The sequence below is a fragment of the Astatotilapia calliptera genome, chromosome 11 (genome assembly GCF_964374335.1).
Source record: "Astatotilapia calliptera chromosome 11, fAstCal68.1, whole genome shotgun sequence".
Taxonomy (NCBI): Eukaryota; Metazoa; Chordata; class Actinopteri; order Cichliformes; family Cichlidae; genus Astatotilapia; species Astatotilapia calliptera.
In genome coordinates, this window is record NC_137432.1 from 38804826 (window position 1) to 38827309 (window position 22484).

The 22484-nt window shown below is 48.0% G+C and overlaps 2 protein-coding genes across 4 annotated transcripts in view; both read right to left on the reverse strand.

Moving 5' to 3' along the window:
- LOC113031810 (atrial natriuretic peptide receptor 1-like) overlaps positions 1-10504 on the reverse strand; it is a 64248-nt gene extending 53744 nt beyond the window's left edge. The window contains exons 1-3 of one of the 2 annotated variants that reach the window (XM_026184244.2): positions 10305-10504; positions 9388-9481; positions 8494-9281 (exon numbers count right to left, since the gene is read on the reverse strand). In XM_026184244.2, the coding sequence (XP_026040029.2) occupies positions 8494-9226 (733 nt within the window). In that variant the 5' untranslated portion in view covers positions 9227-9281; positions 9388-9481; positions 10305-10504. Of the gene's footprint in view, positions 1-8493; positions 9305-9387; positions 9482-10304 lie in introns of those variants that run through there. The other variant, XM_026184245.2, reaches the window with a different exon arrangement.
- A 6290-nt stretch (positions 10505-16794) lies between these two features.
- On the reverse strand, positions 16795-22450 carry crdhl (cone RDH-like). Of its 2 annotated transcripts, XM_026183794.2 has the most exons (7): positions 20675-22450; positions 20214-20348; positions 18963-19154; positions 18731-18892; positions 18533-18652; positions 18132-18336; positions 16795-17323 (listed from the first exon to the last, which is right to left on the reverse strand). In XM_026183794.2, exons 1-7 carry the CDS (start codon positions 20811-20813, stop codon positions 17218-17220), a joined length of 1059 nt encoding a protein of 352 aa, XP_026039579.1. In that variant the 5' UTR covers positions 20814-22450; the 3' UTR covers positions 16795-17217. The 2 variants fall into 2 exon arrangements, with proteins under 2 accessions (XP_026039579.1, XP_080164316.1); XM_080308190.1 differs by lacking the exon at positions 20214-20348 and having other exon boundaries at positions 20675-20816.
- Positions 22451-22484: the final 34 nt, after the last annotated feature.

Sequence of the window (22484 nt, forward strand, 5' to 3'; positions counted from 1 at the left end):
GAACCATGCATGTAGAGACCATTGTTCACCTTTTCTGTGTGAACCATTCTCAACTTGTTAACTTGTCATTTCTGAGGCTGGTGGCTTGGATGAGTTTACCCTCAGCAGCAGAGGGGACTCTGGGTCTTCCTGTCCTGGGCGTCCTCATGTGAGACGGTTTCATCGTAGCGCTTGATGGATTTTGGGGAGACATTCAAAGTTTTAGCAATTTTACGGACTGACTGACCTTCAGTTCTTAAAGTAATGATGGACTGTTGTTTCTCTTAGCTGATTGGTTGTTGCCATAATATGAATTCTAACAGTTGTCAAATAGGACTGTCAGCTGTGCACCAACCTGCTTCTGCCCAACACAACTGATGGTCCCAACGGCATTAAGAAGGCAAGAAACTCCACAAATGAACCCGGACAGGCTCACCTGTGAGGTGAAACCATGTCAGGAGGCTACTTACAGGAATCTAAAATATAAAACAGATTTAGTTGTTTATATTTTTTCTTTGCTACATATTCCACATATCTTGCTTTGTATATTAGATGTCTTCAGTTTGTATCTACGATGTGAAAATGTCATAAAAATAAAGAAAAAACATGAAATAAGAAGCTGTGTTCGAACTGGTTGCATAAAATCTTCATGTTAGAGTCTGAACTCTCCTTCTGATTGGCAGAGACTACTCAGGTGACCGAGCCAATCAGCGTCCACATCAAACATAAAGCACCACGTGATGAACCTAAATTGACCAGGAAACAATCCACATCTGCAGGAGTTCAACCGTCTCTGCTTCAGAGAAGAAAACTCAGCAGGTTTCATGCTCCACCCCCTCTAACAAGGAGGAGGAGCTTAACAACTCTGTCTGAAGGGCAGCTGTGTGTTTTGACAGAGACGGGAAAAATGAGTGCACTCAGAGAAATGTTTGTGACTCCAGCTGCTCCTGCCGGCTGTCGCGGCGAGTCTTTGTGGGTTTCCACAGAAACGGCGCTCCGTTGTTTGCTGCCTGGGTCAGGAGGACGTGATGTAAGGTGTTTGTATCTGCCCGCCGACACAGTGGCTGCATTAAATAACCACAGCCTCGGGTTTTTCCTAACTGAAGGAAAACATCAGGTTAACGAGCGCTCTAAGCTCGCCATCCTGCTGATGCGTGCGGTATCCTGACCCTCCGCTCAGAGATGACGCTGCCATTTTAAATCTTTCCTGATAGCTTCACTGTGCTGCAGTCAGCTCAGAGCACCGCAGGCAGTCAGAGCTGACGTCTCCGTTTACTCAGCAGCAGAGCGCAGGCCAAGCTGCCGCCGCTTCACTAGCTCACCGTCTGTATCTGAGCGTGACCTCGCACGCAGGAAAAGGAAGCTTCACTCGGAGGAAACGATGGAGTCAGAGCCTCATCCAGCTTCTCGTACTGGCACTGGTTTCCTTTGAGGTCAGAGGACCGCGCTCCTCCTGTGTCAGGTTTCTGCTGCTTCCTCTTTCAGGACATGCGAAGCAGAAATCCAGGCTGCAGATGCAGACAGACACAAGCGTTCACCTCTGCACGACCTCCACGTCCACATTCGGTCTCAGGCCTAACATGTGCACGTGTGCCCGGTGTGGGTCCTGCAGCTCTTTTACTCTGCGGGCCCTGCTGTCAGTGTCACACATACCAAATCGACCCGAATCCTTTTTGAGCTTTTTATTTCTGTACTGACGAGCAAACCTGGAAGCTTCGGGGCGACCAAGCAAGCGATGGTCACAGTCAGAGGATCCCTGCAACTCTTCCAGCTGTCCCAGAATTCCCGTGCACATTTCGTTCTGGGCCCTCCAGTATCAGCTCCATCCGAACGTGAACCTTCATAAAATCAGGTCGCCGTGTCACTGGCGTTTAAACCAGGCTGAAGCTGAGACGCTCAGGAAAAGCTCCAGAGCGTTCCTCTGAGTTATGTTCGGCTGAAGGTTTTCAATTCAATTTTATTTATACAGCACCAAATCACAACAACAGTCACCTCAAGGCGCTTTATATTGTAAGGTAGACCCTACAATAATACATGCAGAGAAAAACCCAACAATCATATGACCCCCTATGAGCAGCACTTTGGCGACAGTAGGAAGGAAAAACTCCCTTTTAACAGGAAGAAACCTCCAACAGAACCAGGCTCAGGGAGGGGCGGGGCCATCTGCTGTGATTGGTTGGGGTGAGAGAAGGAAGACAGGATGAAGACATGCTGTGTTTGTTGCCGTTAATGCGTTCCTGAAACTTTCTCGTGTAAACAGGGTGATCCTCCATCAGCTCATCCACTCTGATCACTTCTTGTTCCTTCACACAGAGTGGAGAAGTTCCTGTTTAAAGAAAAGCGCCACTGGGGTTCACACACGGCCCAAAGTCGAGCAGACCGCAGATCACATGACCTGTCAGGTGATCAGGAGCACAGACAGAGGTCACAGCTCGACGACGGATGTCTAAAGTCACACGAGGTCAGACCTACCAGCTGTAACCACCCATCGTACTCAAGAACACCTGTGCAGGAGGGTTGAACACCAGCTTTCTGATTGGTACATGAGCCACCTGAGTTGCAGCTGCACCCACCGGTCTGAACATGCCCCTTCACAACAGTAACGACAGCAGATTGGTGGTTGGTGTCTGAACCCCCGTTGGCAGGCTGCCGGCAGGTGGTTCATCATCGTGACAGCTCAGACTGAGCCCCCCTCACAGATCTGATCGCCGATCAGCTGATTTTCCAGTGCACTCAGCTCCACGTCTGCAATCAGTTTCCAGCTCGGCGCCGTGACATCATCCAAAGCGAAGCAATAAATTTGCGGGTCGCCCCCCGCCCCCTCCCAGCCCCTCACTACTGACATTCCACCATATTAATCTTTAACCGCTGCCAGATGGACAGGAAGCAGCAGAGTGGGCTGAAGCACGGCCTCGTGGGTACGTTTGTTCAGGATGAGCTGCTTGCTTCATCACCATGGCGACGGCACACGGAGAGCATGATGTCAGAGGATGTTTGAGCTGCAGTTTGGCTTCAGTAGTCCAGAACCGCCAGAACCACGTCAGTCTGCTTCCTGCAGACATCACCAACGTAACAACGAGCTTTCACGCCGTAGGACGTTTCTCTCAGAGCGACTTTGACCAAAAACAACCGCACGCACATACAAATAAACACACTATGTATGTTATAAATTGACTGTACAGAAAAATTAATATTAAATCAACTTTGCTAAAATTATGTTGAACTGTAGTCTACTCTGGTCCCGTCCCCAGGCTAAACCCCCCAAAACGTGACCATCCAGAGTTGGGACCAGGAAGCAATTAAAAACCAGCAACAACAGTAAAGTTACAGCGGGATACAAATAACATCGGGCTGATCCTGCCACGATTTGCTCCCCCGGTTCAAATCACAGACAAACAGGATCCCACAGCTGTTTATGTTTTTGAACACATTTTCACAGAGAGGCTTTTTTTGATTTGATAGCAATGTTGAACATTATTACACAGGAAAAAACAACTACAGTAAAATAATGACACCGTGACGCCTCTGCCTTTGTAAATGGAGGGGCAGTAACTGCTGTAAAACCTGCAGACAGTCAGATTAACAGCATTTCGTCTCTATCATTCTGCAATTCATCTCATGTAAACAATAACGTGGCCACAGCGTGACGTGGAAAAAGCCACATACCTTTGACGCTGCGTGACGAACTCTGTATTCCTCGTCCACGTAAACGCAAAAAAAGGAGTTTTAAAAATCTCCGTTTTCAGTGATTCGAAACGCCGTTTACGTGGACGAAACAGCTGCGTTTTCAAAAATACCCGTGTAGGTGCGGACGCAGCGTAAAAGAGTTAGTAGTTTATTTTATTACCTGTAATTTATTGCAGTTTACTTGTATTTGCTTAATTGTTTACTAAATGTTTGAGGTGTGAAGTAAACTGCAATGGAGCAAAATATGGGCGCGTGGTTGGAGGATGTGGTTGTGCGTGCGCGCCGGGGGGCAGCATTCTTCTTGTAAAACAAAGGGGGGCCTAGCGAAAAAGTTTGGGAACCACTGGCTTAAACGGTGCGTAAAGAATGGAGAACAAACTTTGTCCAAAAACCTCTCGTGTTTTTATTTTTAGCAGTCTCTTTTTTTCTGCAAAATGAAAACCAAGTTAGCCTTTTCTGTTGATACAACACCTCCTTTGGTTGGAAGCGGTGCTTAAACAATGGAAAACACAAACTTTGTCCTAAAACCTCTCATATCTGGCTGGCCTCGTTATCAGCCGGCAGCCATTAGCATTAATGCGTCAGCAAACAGTGACGCGGTGGAATCAGCGAGTGCTGCAAAGAGCTCACGCTGAGAGCACTCGTTAGGGTTCACTTTGGTCTCCAGTGAGACTTACAAACTAGTTCCACTCTCGGCTCCTATTAGCCCGTTAGCTGCGAGGAGCTAGGAGCTCGCCCCCTTGGTGGACTGGGATAGAGGGTAGAGTGGTCGTGATCGGGAGGTCGAGGTTTCAAATCAACTGAACGGCTACCCTGAGGAACCCCTGAGCGAGGTACCGTCCCCACACACTGCTCCTCATGCGCTGCACTGGTGGCTGCCCACTGCTTCACTGGCTGAATGGGTTAAATGCAGAGGAATTTCCCTATGGGGACTAACACATACACATTATTATTATTATTAATGAGGGCAGGGCTGATGAGCTGAAGCAAGAGGTTAATCAGCTGGAGGGCTCTTCAGTCCCAGGAGCTTCTCTGCAAACTCTCAGGGCTCATCTGCACCAAAGGACCGACGCCTCTGCTCACAGGAAACTTTGAACCCATGTCTCCAACTTGTCAACTGGAGTCCAGACTGGAGCTAACTGGATGATTATTCTGCCTGCTGCTGACCGGTGTTGTGCCAAAAAGTGATTTCCGGTATTTGCCAAAAACTGATTGCTCGTATTTAAACTGCTATAAGTAACTTGTTGGGCTATAATAGGTGAAACATATGTCAAATGCATCCCTCATGGATGACATAAAGTCATCTTGAGCCACAAACAACATTCGTGTAACAAGGTAGAAGCCGCAATCAGTTTTTGGCAGTGACTTTTATATAACCTTTATTTATCCAGTTAAAAAAATCTCATTAACATTAAAAATGTCTTTTGTAAGAGTAAGTTGGCCAAGAGGACAGCAGAAATGGCAGCAAATATTACAATATTTCTGTAAAAATATTTTAAGTGGGGATAAAGGACCGGATTGGTTATAATGTAAGTACAATAGCAGAGAGTTGTAAAGATACTTGAAAAACAGATATTGTTTTAATTCTCTATATAACCCCTTTGTAAACCCTGTTCACCGAAGTCTATTTACGAACATACGTAAAGATATTACACATAAAAAATACACAGAAACATTGGAAATCAGTTTTTGGCAGACAATCACTTTTTGGCACAACACCGGGAACCACAGGAAGCCGTTTATGGGTTTTTATCTCAGTGAAGCCTTTCAGTGTAATCGTCCTGTTGGCTGTGCTGACAGAGACGTGCGTGGCGTTTTAACGCACAGATTATCCAGAAGCTTCCAGACACACTGTAGCCTGCAGAAGACTTATTTCCCCACCGCAAAGCTCCTGGAGTCAAACTGCAGCTCACCTGCAGCTCACACTCCTCTGAGGCTGATTCGCTGCTGTCTGATGCCGTGCCTAATAAAGAGGCTGAGCTGTACTCAGAGCAGCTTGTCTCATAGTGTTTCATTAAGGAGACAAAAGGCAGACACAAGGTAAAATTAGCCTCAGTGTGTTTGGCAGGAAATACCTACAGATCTGATAGGCGTCCGCGGCGGCCTTATAAGGCGGCAGGTTGTGACCTCTGTTAATGAATGTGCTGTCGGGAGGTTTGCTGGCTCTGTGGGAACCGGAGAGGGAAGCTGCCTGAGGCTGTTTGTTCGAGCTCTCGGCGGGTTTACACACTGATACACCTCCGCAGATAGAGGACGCTCGATTTATGACTCCATCGCTAAACTGTGGCTGAGCCGAAGGCACCACGTCTCAGGTCCCGTGCTCCCCCTCAGCTCACCCGACAGACTTTCACTCCCACAAACTCCCAGCCTCTCTGAATTATCCATCACACGCGAGTCCCAGCCTCGCCTCCTGCTCCTGCTCTGTGTGCGAACGGCTTCACGGACGCTTGAAGTCCTCGCTTTGTACTGGAGAAACTATGCTGTTATAGTTTGAAAGCAGAAATGATGAAAAGACGATCAAAGACAGCGAGCGACGCAGGAAGGTTAGAGCGCTTTGTGGATGACTAAAACCCTGAAAAGTCAGGGCCTGCAGGCAGCTCGTCTGCACGTCTGCACCTCAGCCCGGCCGAGGCCGTGATCTCCGCTCACGGATCTCAGCTGGAGAACGGGCCGAAGCTCCGAGTGCAGGAATTTTTCTGCAGGTGTATCTGCACGGCGGCTGGGACACGAAACCCAGGTTAGAGTGTCACGAGGAAAAAACAGCCAGATGTGGGTCTACGGCGGCAAGCTGTAGCGGTTTTTCAAAATAAAAGCCCTGTGCTCCATGCAGGACTTCAGAGGCTAAAGAGAATCTGGTCAAAACCGTAAAATCATCCACATACGCAGCTTACTGAAACACAGCTTTCAGCACCAGCATCCGTACTGCCAGCTGCTGTCAGTTTATCTACACTGCAGGACGATGCTTTATTGCAGTACCGAGTCAGAATCCTTCTGTTTAGACTCTGAGGGCTCCGGCATTAAACCTGAACGCAGGTCTGATCATCTCTGACAGGAAATGACTTAACAACAGGTGTGTGTCTGCAGCTCCTCTGGCAAACCTGCCACAGCATCGCGGTCGATTCAGCTCGAGTTTCTGCCTCTGCTGCAGAGGAGGGGAGGGGGAGGGGGAGGGGGTAGAGGATCACACACGCACACATCGTTTCTGTGTGTGTGTGTGCGTGCGTGTGTGTGTGTGTGCGTGCGTGTGTGTGTGCGTGCGTGTGTGTGTGCGTGTGTGTGTGTGTGTTCCTCTGAGCATGTATTCATATCTTTGTGAGGACCTGTCCCCGCGAGTTTGGAGCATGTTAGTGACAGGGTTAAGGTGGTTTGGGGTAAACGGGCAGTTACACGTCCCTACAAGTTATGAATACCTGACGTGTAGGGATGGGTATTGATAAGATTTTCACGATTCGATTCCATTTTCGATTCTCTTATCGATTCTTTTTAAAAAAGGAGAACACTAAGGTCGATTACCTCAGAACTTTGTTTTATATCTTCTCTTTGAACAAGATAGAAATTTAGGAGTAACATGGCCTTACAAACCCAGCAGTGAGATCTTAAGAGATCCAGCCTGCGGCTCTTCAATGGGGTGTCACAGGGTCCCCGGGAAAAAACATTGTAAATGTAAAATAATAAAATAAATATTCTTCTGTAGCAATAACAAAGTTTAACATAAATTATTCTGCAGCAATTACACAAGAATATCCAGTAATGTCCCTGCCTACAATTAAACACATTCACTTACTGAAAATCATCTGCTGTGGCAAACGGGTGCAAACCTTTGACCACAAACTGAGTCTCTGCTCGGTGACGTTCGTCTATCCTGCCTGAAAGGAGACGCTACCGGCAGACTGCAGCGAGAGCTGCCAGCATCTGAGCCAGACTCTGTCTCATCATGGTCACTAAATGCACAGTAATGGCAGGTTTGTAATAAGGCAGATCGCGCTAACATAATATGTTAGTTGATTATTTACCTGCTGCATTAACGGGAGAGGACGTGCAAACGTTACCGCTGCTGCTGGGTTGAGATTCACGAGTCCGGAGTGGAATTAAAAACACGACGTTCATTTAAGGTCATCACGTGTTTTTTGCATATTCGTAGTGTTTCCTCCCGTAAATGAAATCTCTACTTTGCAAGTATTGCAAGTTGCCCTGTTGTCATCCGTTCTCGTAAAGTGTAACCAAACTTTTGAGCGTTTGAGCCGCCGTGTTTCCTGCCAGGTAAATGACGCTCCGCAACGTGGTGACGTCATTCGGGGCGACTGGAATTGATAAGAGAATCATTTGCAAAAATGGCAAACAATTCCAAGGAACTGAAACAGGGGGAACCGGTTCTCAACAAGAACCGGTCTTCGATACCCATCCCTACCAACGTGTGTGTGTTTGTGTAGCAGCAGGGTGATGCTGTGCACAGATAAAGGTTTCCGATTGGACAGACCGGTGCGATCTACCTGGTGCCTGCTGGTTTTTCTGGACTAACACAAGATGTTGACAAAGCTGATTTCTAGATAATTTTTGCTGCGAGGAAAACAGCGTGGTGTGGACGTCGCATAACGTCAGTTGCGAGAATCAAAGAGAAAGCACGCCACCGAAGCTCGCCACATGCTGAAAATGCCACGTCCAGGTGAGCAGCTCTCTGATTTGCTCGAGCGTGTTTGTTCACATTCAATTTTAGTTAAAACTCTGATTTGATTCAGATGACCTTAACGTACAGGTGTCATGAAGGGGGCGTCACCTACAGAGACCAGTTTGGAAGCACGTTTATTTGGCGGCCGGTCGCGGACTCACCTCGCCCGTTATCCTGGATTTTGGAGAGGATCTGGGAGTAGGTCACGGACTCCTCCATGAACACGCTTTCCTCGACGCTGATGTTGATGTTGCTCAGCTCCATGTACAGACCCTCGATGGCGAAGTAGCACGGCCGGTCATCCTTCTTGTTGTCGCTGAAGACAACCATCACCTGTTCCCGCCACCCAAAATGCTCGCAGATCCGCACTGCGAACCGCCCAAGCTTCTTGTGCGTTGGCCCCGTGTTGGTGATGGACAGGTACGTTCCGCTGGAAAATGCCACGGCCGGGGCGCCTGCCGTCACCATGGGGACGCTCCAGTGGGTGGTGAAGAGGCCGACGGGGGAGGAGCTGTAGGAGCAGCCGGGCCCGATGAACACCCACGGGTTGTAGGCGAGTTTCAGGTCCACCGCCATGAGCGGGGCGACGGACTCGGAGCACATCCCATCCTTGTCCTGGCTGTTCTTGAAGAAGTACACAAGGTGATGGTTGGGGAGGAGCGTGGGGTCGGCGTTGATGTTTCTGACGGCCCGGTCCACGGCAGGGCCGATGCGAGGCCACGCCCACGGGTATCTGGTGTTGTTTTCTGGTAAAATGACAGCCAGTGTGATGTTCTGGAGGCGTTCGTGGTCATGCTGGGTTTGACCCAGGCCGTAAGTTCGGGCCTCCGCTGGCAGGCTGAGCAGAACCGGCAGAGCCAGCAGGAGGGTGGCGCCTTCCTTCCAGCGGGCCATCCTCCACCCACAGGTGGTCCACGTCCACCGCAGCTGGGTAACCGAGCGCCGCGAGCTGCAGAGACACAACAGAGGCATTAGCCAGGCCTGAGGTGTGAAACTCGCTGTAAGCAAAGCCTAATCACATGCTGAGCACAGCGCGAGCTGCCGCCACGCCTCACCTCACTCCAACAATCTGCTCCGTCAGTCCTTAAAGGCCTCGCCGAGGCGGGGGAGACAAACTCCCTGAAGCGTTCCTGGAAGACCGTCCACCCTCTAAACAAACAAGATGAAGCCGCCGTGATGTCAGACAAATACGCGCCATCGGTCGGCCTCATGAGCGCCAGACCTGCCTGTGCTAAAGTGAGACCGCCATTGAAGCTTCATACCATAATTTATTTATACAGCACTTTAAAAACAACACATGGCTGACCAGCAGAAATAATAAAAATACAATAAATAAATAACAATAACAGTGTCAGTTACCCACTGAGTCAAAGGCCAGTGAATAAAAATGAGTTTTGCACTGATGTGCAGAGGAGGCTTCGGGGCCACAGCAGCGGACGCACGTTTCAGCCGTGATTTAGGGGCTGAGACCGTCCACTGCAGGAAAACACGCTCCTCGTCACGCCTCGTTCACACACACACACTAACACAGACTGGGGCAGCCAGGTTTCGAACCACCAACCTTCTGATCAGTGGATGCTGAACCTCCTGAGCCACAGCCGCCCCTAAAACAACCTGAACGTGGAGCAGCTCAGGGCGTCAGACACACTGTGGATGGGGGTGGATGTGGGTGATGGGTTCGTGCTTGTCTCCCAGTGCAGCTTTCAGCACAGAGGCAGGCTCAGAGGTGCCACTCTGCCACGCCAGTTGCTCATCCTGCATCTGTGACCGTGTGCACACGGGATCACCTGCGGGCACGTTGGCACTAACGGGCTTCCATACACGCCGTGCCTGAAAGCGTCTGCGCCCGCGGACCGCAGCTGTCCGTCCTCGGGCTTCCTGAACTTTGCCCCCGGAGGAAAAGTGTGTCTCCAAACTTTAACGCTGTAAAAACACGTTCAGAGATAAAAACACGGAACTTCAGCACACTTACATTCAGCGCGTTCACGTGCGCGCAGATCAGCTGTAAATCCTCCAAGTCCGCTCAGGTCACAGGCACGAGCCCTCCGGAGTGTCAGCCCGAGCCCACTCAGCTCCCACTGCCACACAGCGGCGGAGCAGCCGGACCGACCACAGCCTTCAGGGCGGAGAGCCGGGGAGGAGCGGGGGAGGAGCGGGGGGAGGAACCAGACCAGGGCTGCACAGCAGAGGCAAACAGCCTCTACAGCCCAGCGGCGCTGTCACTGCGCCCTCTGGTGGCCGCCTGCAGTTCCTCTGGTGTCCAGCAGAGGCAGCAGAGCGTCAGTCTCCACAGACGCCCATGTTATCAGAATCAGATCATTTATGAGGAAATGATGTGTTTACAGTCGCTCCAAGACAATGAGAGCAACAGATTGAACCAGTGAAATAATGTATTATACAGTTACAAACATAAGAAATCGCTCAATTATAAACATCCAGAGTATTACAGAGGTGAAATATATATGATTGACATTTTAATTTTTTTAAACGAACTTTATTTAGAACAATAACAATGACAATCTCAAAGAGACAAGCGACATATTGAATCATTCAGAACAGAATCACACCTCCTTTTTCTTTTCTCCCAATCAGAGGAATACACATCACTGCCACAGTTGGTACACCACGATGAAATCGACAATAACTGAAAGTAAACACACATACACACACAGACATATATATGTATACATGTCTGTGTGTATAAATGTGTACGTATGCATATACACACGCATCTACATAATAATAATAATATAAAAAGATGAATAACCAATACAAAAATAACTAAATAACAATAAAAAAGAATGAAAAACAAGGAACAGAAATAAAGGAGACAAGGGGATCACAAACTCTCTACAAGTGAGGTTCCATAAACAAGACACATAACTTAAATAAGGGGCTAAGAGAAATCAAACTCTTCTAAAAAACTATGCAGTTTGATTGCTCGGAGCTTATTTATTAGCTTAAGAGATTTACAGGAGTTAGTTTTTAAGAGCAGGCCATGAAGGGGGGATTTAGCATATCGGCATTTATGAATGTAATGCTTTGTTATAATAATGATATATGATTGACCTGTGAATTTCACTGTGTGCTGTGCGTTAGATGGAGCTGTACAGAAATCCACAGACAGTGGTGCATTATGGGTAATCTCAGTCTCTCACTGAACGTGCTCCTGTGACTGGCCAGCACGTCATTGAGTGGGTGGGCGGTATTATCCAGCATCGTCCTTATCTTGGACAAACATCCACCTCTCTGACACCACCCTAATAGGGTCCAGCTTTGAGGTAGAGCAGGTCACCTACTGATCAGAAGGTTGGTGGTTCAATCCCTGCATGCTAAGTATCCTAACCTCCGATGCATCCATCAGAGTATGAATGTGTCTGCATGTAGTCAGAAAGCACCAAGTATGGTGCACGTTGTACAGAGCGCTTTGAGTACTCTGGAGTAGAAAAGTGCTGTATAAGAATCAGTCCACTTAGTATTTAACACCAGTGTCCACATCTCTTCTTCGCCAGTTTGTCAGCTAACTTGTGTTAGTAACAGGCCATCTTTACTCGCCGTACTAAGTAACTATGGATAACTTACCATACTGTCCTTGTGGTCTCTGGATTCACCACTGCCTGCAGCCCGCTCACTTCTTGGACGCTGGTCACCACCTTTCCCCATCTGCCTGGATCTCCAGATGGCGACCGTGGCTCAGGGGGTTGGGAAGCGTATCTGTAACCGGAAGGTCGCCGGTTCGATCCCTGGGCTCTCTGTCCTGGTCGTTGTGTCCTTGGGCAAGACACTTTACCCTACTTGCCTACTGGTGCTGGCCAGAGGGGCCGATGGCGCGATATGGCAGCCTCGCTTCTGTCAGTCTGCCCCAGGGCAGCTGTGGCTACACCTGTAGCTGCCTCCACCAGTGTGTGAATGTGAGAGTGAATGAATAGTGGCATTGTAAAGCGCTTTGGGTGCCTTGAAAAGCGCTATATAAATCCAATCCATTATCATTATTATTATCAATCAGCCTGGAGGTTGTTTACACCCTTGCTGGATGTTCACCCGGCTATCCACGCTTCTCTTCATGCCATTACCACTCCACCTGCCATAACTCAGTCTGTCTCCTCATCTACACCCCGGGCTTCCTGAGCCTCTGCTGATAAACCTTTCCCTCTGTTCACAGAGCCCTGCACATCTGACACACGTTGTAGCAGTACCTCTCTGGGTTTTCTTTGTGTCACCAAATAAAGCTTGTGAGAAACCTTACCATTGCTTCCCGTACTCATATCCATATCTGGGTCCACGTCCACGTATTGGTCTCTGAGCCCCGTAACACTCACAGGTCAATTCAATTCTGTTTTATTTAAATAGCGCCAAATCACAACAAAAGTCACCTCAAGATGCTTCGTATTGTACGGTAGACCCCACAATAATACATACAGAGAAAAACCCAGCAATCATATGACCCCTATGAGCAGCACTTTGGCGACAGTGGGAAGGAAAAACTCCCTTTTAACAGGAAGAAACCTCCAGCAGAACCAGGCTCAGGGAGGGGCGGGGCCATCTGCTGTGATTGGTTGGGGTGAGAGAAGGAAGACAGGATAAAGACATGCTGTGGAAGAGAGACAGAGATTAATAACAGATATGATTCAGTGCAGAGAGGTCTGTTAACACATAGTGAGTGAGAAAGGTGACTGGAAAGGAAAAACTCAATGCATCATGGGAATCCCCGGCAGCCTACGTCTATTGCAGCATAACTAAGGGAGGATTCAGGGTCACCTGGTCCAGCCCTAACTATATGCTTTAGCAAAAAGGAAAGTTTGAAGCCTAATCTTGAAAGTAGAGATAGTGTCTGTCTCCTGAATCCAAACTGGAAGCTGGTTCCACAGAAGAGGGGCCTGAAAACTGAAGGCTCTGCCTCCCATTCTACTTTTAAATACTCTAGGAACAACAAGTAGGCCTGCAGAGCGAGAGCGAAGTGCTCTAATAGGGTGATATGGTACTACAAGGTCATTAAGATAAGATGGGGCCTGATTATTTAAGACCTTGTATGTGAGGAGCAGGACTTTGAATTCACGGACAGAGCTGGGTGTCAAATGTATGCTATGCCTTCTGATGCTGCTGCCTAAGGGAAGCATGTATAATGTAAACAGAATTGGTCTGTTTGGGAGCTGACACAGTCTCTATGGAGATGGGTTTTTGGGGGGGTAGCAGGAGGAGAGAAGCTGCAGAGAGGCGTGTAAGACTGCAGCTCTGCTTCCTGGTCCCAACTCTGGATAGTCATATTTTGGGGGGTTTAATAAATTTGTCCATATTTCTAGAAATGAGAGCTGCTCCATCCAAAGTGGGATGGATGCCGTCTCTCCTAACAAGACCAGGTTTCCTCCAGAAGGTTTGCCAATTATCTATGAAGCCCACTTTGGTTTTTTTAGACAAATTAAATGGAGAATCTGCACCTTCAACATAACAGTTGTGCCATTTGAAAAGTGTCACTTTCAGCATTAAGGCACATCTTTTATTCTGAAGGCAGTCATTCCCCCCCCCTCCCCCCCGACCATGACCCTTGGTCCTGAGAGAGTCCTCTGTGCAGACTGTGTGTGACAGAGGTTTGCAGCTGTATATAGGTGCACTGCTTATAATAAGAGTATGTTCATGGTGTGGTGAGTTGGACCTGTTGTGGTTTAAGAACCAGCTTTAAAAACAGAAGCAAAGAAAAAGCTCCTCACTCTGAACGTGTTTCAATAAAACATAAAGAATGAAGTATTGATTTTGCTCAAATATGCACTTCCTGGGTTCATTTGTGTTCCTGCAGCTTCCAGTGTCTCAGAAAATCTTCTTCAGAGTGACCATGAAGAGCAGGATCAGCTGGGAACATGTGACCAGGTGCTGATGTACTTCCTGTTAGGACACCAAACATGAATTATAGATTTCCTTCCAGCTGGAATCAAACATCAATCAAACATCCCCAACAGGCACGTGCAGGGGGGGGGGGGGGCTGGAGGGGCTTGAGCACCCGCCCCTTTCCTGATGGGTGCCCAAAGTGCCCTTTTGTTGAGGCAACCTAAACAAAATAATTATTTATTTATTATTTATTTATTTGTTAGAGTCCTGTCTGTGCCCCTCAACAATAATATTTATCTATTAATCACAGTTTTGCTAAATAAAAGGATCGGGCTTGCATTTGCATTACATTTGTTTTCCACTTCTGGATACAATTCAGAAAGTCTAGATTCAGAGAAATGCACCCTGTGTATGACCTTAAATTGAATAAGTCCAAGAGGAGCACAGGAGGTGGACGATCGTACCCTCGCTATAGCCTGTTCCCAAGACTCCTCATGGATTTGAATTCCTAGTTCTCCTTCCCGTGGACACTTAAGCTTAACATTAGAGTGGTTACTAAAAGACGGGATAGTATCATAGAGTTTCGAAATGGTTCCTCTGTGATGAGGAATAAATAATAGCGTAGTTTCCCACTGCTGTTCTGGAGGCAAAGAGGGAAATTTGGGAAACACTTGGCAACAAAATTTCGAATTTGAAAATAGTGAAACAAATGGGTGGTAGGGAGATCGTACCGAGAGGCACAGAGAGACTTGATGAATTTAAGAATCTTATGATTTAATAAAGAAATTTGCACAGAGACGGTAAAATTCTGATGACTGATAACGTAGATGAATACAACAGACGAGGAACAGGCGTTTAAATGCACAAAGGAGACAGTCAGAGACAACTCGGGACAACTGGAGACATTTAAGGATGCAGGGACTGACAGAGACGACGTCTCATCGTGACGAGTAAAGTTTATCTTGCTCTGGCTGGGCAGCTCTCTGGGTGCTCAGCACCCCCAAAGCTCTGATTGTATCGCCCCTGTTCTTCAGTCCTAGAACTGAAGAAGCTTCTCGGATGAGAGGTGAAACGTCTTCAAGCAACTTAAAGATTTACTCTACTAAGTACACGCTTAATGTACTTGTGCTACTTTCTGATACTGTTTGACTTTATTCTGGATCAAAAGATTGTACTTTGTACTGCACAGGATTTATTTTTAAGATTTAGTTTCTTATTTGTGTTATAGAAACCATGCACAGCTGCAAGGATGCGATGACGTATCACGCGTCCTTCTGGAAGTGCAGCTCCACAGCACAAGTACATTTACTTGGATGACACCAGGGGGCGACACAGAGCCTGTCAGCCATCTTATAGCAAGTTAAACATAAACAAAGGTTAAAAATAGTTTCTTTCTTATAATTCCAAATTTATTTTTATTATAAATAAACAAACAATAAAAGTAATAAACTGAAAATAAGATAAGAACTCACTAAAAATAAAAGCGATTCAGATAACAGTCAGTCCACTGTGAGTTTCTTTATCATCCATCGTTACTCAGCAGGAAGTCTTCGCCCCCCCCCCCCCCCCCCCACTATTGGAGCCGCCATTTCAGCAGGAAGTAGAAGTGCCCCCCCCCCCCCCTTTCAGGATTGTGTCATCAATTATTCAACAGGAAGGGCTGTAAATATTCAAAAAGATGTCACATCCAGCCTGACTGCAGGGACTTCATCACCCACGAGCCCCGTGGGGTTGGCTGGGACTGTATGTTGAACACGTCTTCATTATTCACTCGTCATTAGCGTCACGTTTAAACCTGCTGATGCTTCTGTTCCAAGAGACCTCAGAATAAGGTTTTTTGAGGCCTTCCTGCACTACGATGGCCACCTGCTCACCTGCTCTTGTGTGATGGTTCACTGACAGCTTTACAATGAGAGAATAAGACCATTAGAGCTCTCAGAAAGGCCCACCGGTACAAGGAACAGACTCCACAGGCACCTCTTGATAAGAGACCTTCGGGTTTATTAAAGGCAGCTTTTTTCAGCCCGCTCAGTTTCCCTGCTGTGGTTCGACCGGCAGCTGCTGAAGGCGTCAGCGAGTGCAGTGTAAAGCTTTGAGGAAATATTCTGTGGACTGATGAGACAAAGCTGAACTCTGGAAAGTTTGAGTCCAGTTACATCAGCACGACACTAACAGAGGATTTCATAAAGAGAACATCCCAGCAGCAGCAGCTGTGGTGGTGGTCCGACTCGCTGTAACTGAGGGAACCATGAATGCTGCTCTGAGGAGGAAGTATTTACAGGCTAGCTTTGTTTGATGATCTGAAACATGAAGAAGAAATCATGGAGGGCCAGTTTAGCATATGCACCAAAACACGACATGGATGAGAAGGTAAGACGGATATTTAAGGGTGAAAGCCGGCGGTAGGATCTCATTATTTTCTTATTACCGAGCAAGTGTCTCCATGCTGTCACTGCAAGAATCCCAAAGCTGAAAAATGAACCCTTCTGGAGCACTCTGACCCTGTGATACCAAGAAGAGCTGGAACCACGCGTAAGAAATGAGGCCTCATTTATTGGAAAGAAAGGTGCTCGCCAAGCTCCACCCACAGAGCATTCTGGATTTATTATTACTGAATCTATCAAACACACACAGAGTATAGAAACAGTCAAACTGTCTTTAATAACACCCAAAGCTTCACGTCCACACAGCTGAACTCCACACATCAGCAACCAGTAAAGAGGAGGACACAGGAAGTCAGCGAAAGCATCAAAAGAGGAAAGCATGAAGATACGTGATGGAATAATAAACATACAATGGAGAAAAAACGAAGGAAAAGTCAGGAAATATTTAGGGAGCAGTGAGGGGACAGCGAGGGGACAGTCGGGGGACATGGAGGTTTATGTTGCACATGAGAGTCCAGGTTCTGGAGGACAGGACAAATATCAGCAGCTGGAACATCTGGGACTCAAACGGGGCAACAACACAGAGCTTCATTTGTCTCTACAAGAGGTAAATCTGTTTGTTTCTGTCCTCATTTGTCCGCAGTCTGCAGCTCCATTGCTTCGTGTGTCAGAGGTTAAAGGTCAGCAGGTGTTCTTCAGTCCGACCAGACGTGTGCTCACCTCCCACAGTTTTCTTGCCACCACATCGTCCTGTCCCTCTGGAGCAGTTTCTTTCTCTGCACAGTCGCTGCAAACACAGATATGAACAATGAACAAGTGACTCAGTTTAATGTGTTTAAAATGGAAATAACCCCAGAAAAGCTCTGCAATGTTTGAACGTGTCTTTGTTCATCAATCAACCCGAAGTTCAAAACCTGCAGCTCTTCTAACGTCCAGGTTCAAAGTTTGCATCGTTGCCTCTTTGACCGACAAGTGGATGCTGACACAGGCAGCTGTAGCTGCTCGCTGCCTGCAGGCGCGACCTGGACCTCTGCTCTGTGTTTGTGCTGTCGGAGCCTCATTTTTAATGACATCGTCTGACCAATAATATGGCCGCTGTTAGGTTAATGTCCAAGAAGGCGGAGCTCTGGTTTAGGTGAGTGAAATTTGTGGGTTTTAATTGGATGTTAGTGATTAGCAGGTATCTGTGTCAGTGTGATAGCCTCTCACAGCCTGCGGATGCACGCTGACAGTCAAGCTAGCGAGCAGCAGCTGAAACAAAGTAGTCCACCCTGTCGCTGGCAGGCAGAAACGCAGAGGGCTTCAGTAACATCATTTTAAAAAGTTATTCCATTTATTCGAACGTGTTTACTACTTAAAGCTGAGAGAGGAGAAATCTCATGAAAGGAAACAGAGAAATGACAGGAAGTGAAAACTCTGATCTCAGAACGGTTTTATTTGTTTACCATTCAGCAGCTCAGACACGCCCACATTTATTATCAGAGCCGTCTACTCTTGTTTTACCTGAATTCTGCTCCTCGGACTTTAACACTTTGAGATGCTCAGGGAACAGAAAGAGGCACAGGTGTTTCTTCGGCCCCTCCCCTGCCTCCTACCTGAAGTAGCATCCAGACAACTCCTCCAGGCCCGGCGTCACAGCGCAGTACAGGCTGGTTTGGCAGCCCTCCCACGGAGTCTTCATGAGCAGCAGGGATGGGAGCTTCAGCAGCAGCCCGACCAGGGGGAACCAACCCTCCACATGGCGACCCAGCTCGGTCCGGATCACGCCTGGGTGAAGAGAGAACGACGACACACCAGAGCCTGCAGGAAAGGTGAGGACAGAGTCAGGAGGCGGGTTCACAGGTACTTTTGGGAGCTCGGCGGTCAATCACATCACAGCGCTGAGAGGCGAGATAACCCTTCCTCCCGTCAAACCATTTTACAGTAGGGACCTCTGAGGCTTTTGAATATTTACGGGGACCTCTGAGCGTTTGTGGCGTTCAGTGTTTGTGGGGACCTGAGAGACGTCGGGCCAGCTCTCTGGAGAACAGGATGTTAGCCAGTTTGCTCTGTCTGTAGCTCTCCAGAGCGCCGTACGGCCTCCGGCTGAAGAACAGATCGTCAAAGTCAATACGACCTGTAAGAAACACATGAGGTGTTAAAGAAACAACGCAAACATCATCAGCACTGAGATCTTTTAAGAGGTTGGGGGTACCTCCACGGTGGGCAACGGAGGACACGTTGACCACACGGCTGGGGGAGGAGCTCTTCAGCTTCGGCAGCAGCAGATTGGTGAGCAGGAAGTGACCCAGATGGTTGACCGCCAGCTGTGTCTCAAAGTTGTCCTCGGTCAGCTGTTTTGGACACATCATCACTCCTGCAGACAGACGGATGCTCAGAACGACAAAAAGACGAACGGGCATTCACCTGTTCACAGGTGCGCTCACCTGCATTGTTGATGAGGATGTCCAGCCTTTCTTCGCTGTCCAGGAAGTCTTTAGCAAACTGTCTAATGGAGTACGTGGAAGCGAGGTCCAGGTGTCTGATCACCACGTTACCGTTTCCTGTCGACCGGCGGATTTCCTCAGCCGCCCGTTCTGCCCGGGTCAGGTCCCTGCACGCCATCACTACCCGGGCTCCTTAATGCAGTAACAAGTGACAAACACATCAGCGTCCGCTGTGCAAACACAAAACATGATTTTATTTTATATGCTGGAACATGCAGTTGAAATAATTTCATTTTTGCTTGATGCGTAAAGTTAAAAGGTTAAAACTCATAAAACAACAAAGAGATTTTTACATTTGATTCAAATTGATATGAAGACAAAATGTACTGAAAGGTCGATTCAGTTTATTTCATATTCAGCTTGTGTATTCATTTTTTGAAAAGCAACTAAGTAATAAGGTAACTAAGTAAGTGATCAGTAATTAGTAACTAATTGCTTTTTTAAAGTAAGTGGTGAGGTGAGAACAGAAAGAAGAGTTTCTGTTCCTGGAGTGGGAAACATGGCGGCAGCACTCGGACGCGCCCAGGCCTCGGCTGCTGAGCCAGGATTAGTCGCCCTCGCGCACATCTCGTCTTCTTTCATGACCTTCTAGAAATGCTTTGAACTGTTACAGATGTCGAATGACTTTCAATCACATTTGAGTGAAACGAAGAAAGATTTCCACAGCTGAGCACCACGTTCACTAAAGAACAGCCAATCAAATCAGTGGATCAGTGTTTAAAATAATCAATGCACCAAACAGCTCAGCAGCACCAAGAACCTTAACGACCACAGAAAACACTGAAGTGGAAGATTACAGAATTATTTCCATGGTAAGAAAAACAACTTCACAGCGTCTAAAAGGCCTGAAACGCTGTGCAGGACGATCACTGCGATGCTTTCATGGATGGAGATACAACAAGGTGCAGACCTTGGGTATCGATCAGACTTTAAAACAAGCGCTTTCTGAAAACCGTCTTTGGACATGTGAAACTGAGATGAAGCTGTATCAGGAGGATGGAGAGAAAAGGGTGGAGGCAGTGTTATGGCGTGGGAATGTTTGGCTGGATCACAGGTGTTTCTCAGATTACAATAACACGCCCACAACATGGGACTGTAGTGTTTCCCTGTCAGCAGCTTCTAAAGCTTCGTCCTTTCTTGTCGGAGACACTCGAGTGTTCGGGCAGTAAGACGGGATCAAACCGGGCTGACCTCGGCGTGCCAGATCTCTGCTCGTCTCTTTGCCGATGCCAGCGTTTGCTCCAGTGATCACAACTGTTCTCCCATCCAGACGAACCGAACAGCGACAAACTCCACCTGCGATCCACTTCCTCAACACCGCCACGCCTGCAGACACACACACACTCTCTGTCAGTACGGCAGCAGTGGGGCGAGGCCTGGATCTGTTATTTCTGTGAGAAACTCAGCATTTGTATTTCTTCATGAACTCTTCGAGGAACGCTGACATTAACCTGCCTGCATCAAAACTGACTCTGCATGTAAGCTCACAGCAGCAGCAGCGGCTCCAGCTGTGGATCTGGACCCCGAATGCAGAACAACAAGAATGTATTTGTCCTCATGCAGGTCAGTGGCTCTCAGTCTGTATTATTAACTGAGACATTATTTGGGCTGTAATGTAACACTGTTTGAATTAATGAGAAGTTAAATCTTACAGATCAGCGTGACTCCCAGCAGAGCTCCAGATCTCAGCATCAGGCAGCCCTGACTTTCCTCTCCCTGGGCCGGGTCTGAGCTGCCGCCGCCACCGGGCCACGGCAGCACCAGGAAGCCCCCAGAATGTGCAGCTTTCATCCCTGCAGGTCAGAACAGACTGAGAGGGAGCTAAACTAGACGGAAGAAGGAGGATTAACAGATTAGAGGAGATTATCCAGCACAGAGCTGCTCTGGAATCAGTTCCACAAACCACCAATCTCTGCCATGGGCAGGAAGAAGAAACTGTTAGTGATGACAGTCGGTCGGCACCTCCAGCAGCAGGACACGGGGGCTCTTCACTCTGCTGACCCACGACTGCACACCATCACACAACTGCTTCCTCAAGTTTGCAGACTACACAACTGTGGTAGGTCACATCAGCAACAACCATGAGACCTACGACAGGAGTGAAGTTAAACATCTGGCTGAGTCCCTGAACGTGGAGAAGACCAAGGAGATCATCATAGACCAGGAGAACTCACACCCTGCACACCCCACTGACCATCAGTGGTGCTGCTGTGGAGAGAGTAAGCAGCACCAAGTTCCTGGGTGTGCACATCTCAGAAGTTCTCTCCTGGTCAAAGAACACAGCATCATGGTCAGTAAAGCCCAACAGTGACTCTACTTCCTGCTCAAACTGAGGAAAGCGAGAGCCTCGACCCCCACGATGAGCACCTTCTACAGAGGCATCCTCACCAGCTGCATCACCGTGTGGTACGGCTGCTGCACTGGGCCTGCAGGAAACAGCTACAGCGAGCAGTGAGAGCAGAGAGAGGATCGTGGGTGCTTCTCTTCCCTCTCTCCAGGACATCTACTGCACCCGCCTCACCCAAAAAGCTCTCTGCGTCACAGGTGACTCCACCCATCCGTCCAACAGCTTCTTCAGTTTGCTGCCATCAGGAAGGAGACTGAAGAACCTCGGGGCCAAAACCAGCAGACTGAGAGACAGCTTCATCCATCAGGCCGTCAGGATGCTGAACCTGTCGACCAGACCTGCACCCACGTCTGCCCTCTGACCCACAGTGCCCACAAACACTCGCATTGTGTTGGACACTTGTGTGTATAAGACTTTCATGTTGTTTAGTGTAACGCTGAGGGCCACGGGAGCCCTGCAGGTTCCTGTGTGTGATCTGTACATGTAGTTTTTGACAATAACGTTGACTTCGATGACGCTCTGCTCTTTGGTAAACAATAAAATGAAATAAAATCAGAATAAAATCACTACATAATACATATAACAGTCCTGCTCGCAGCTCGAGTTTCATCTGCTCTGTCAGTAAACTCTACTAACCAAAGTCTAATTTAAAGGTCTGCAGATCCACATCAGCACTCTGTGGGTGTGTGCTTCAGAAACACGGGGACAAAAACGGCACGTTATGCTGCCAGGGCTAGTTATTTTATGAAACCATCTCTTTGCTCTAAGCTGAAAATGATTCAGAAAATATACATTTTAGATTTACGTGATTTGTGCGGAGACACTCTGGAAAACTTCTGATTCATTATGACATCACAGCGTGTCACAGGAAGTTCAGTGCGCGTGCCACTGTGTTGAGACCTGGCTGAAAGGTGAGCCTCACCTGTGTGAGGTACTTTTTTCTGAAGCACAAACACCTGAAAAAATAAACTCGTTTTTATTTTACGACGCGCTTTTTCAGCTCGTGACGTCACGGACATTGGTCACGCCCCATCCAAACAAAACAAAAAGAAGATGGCGCCCTGGCCCAAGCGTGGCGGCGGTCCTGCCGCCCGTCGCTCCCCCCGCTCCCCGCT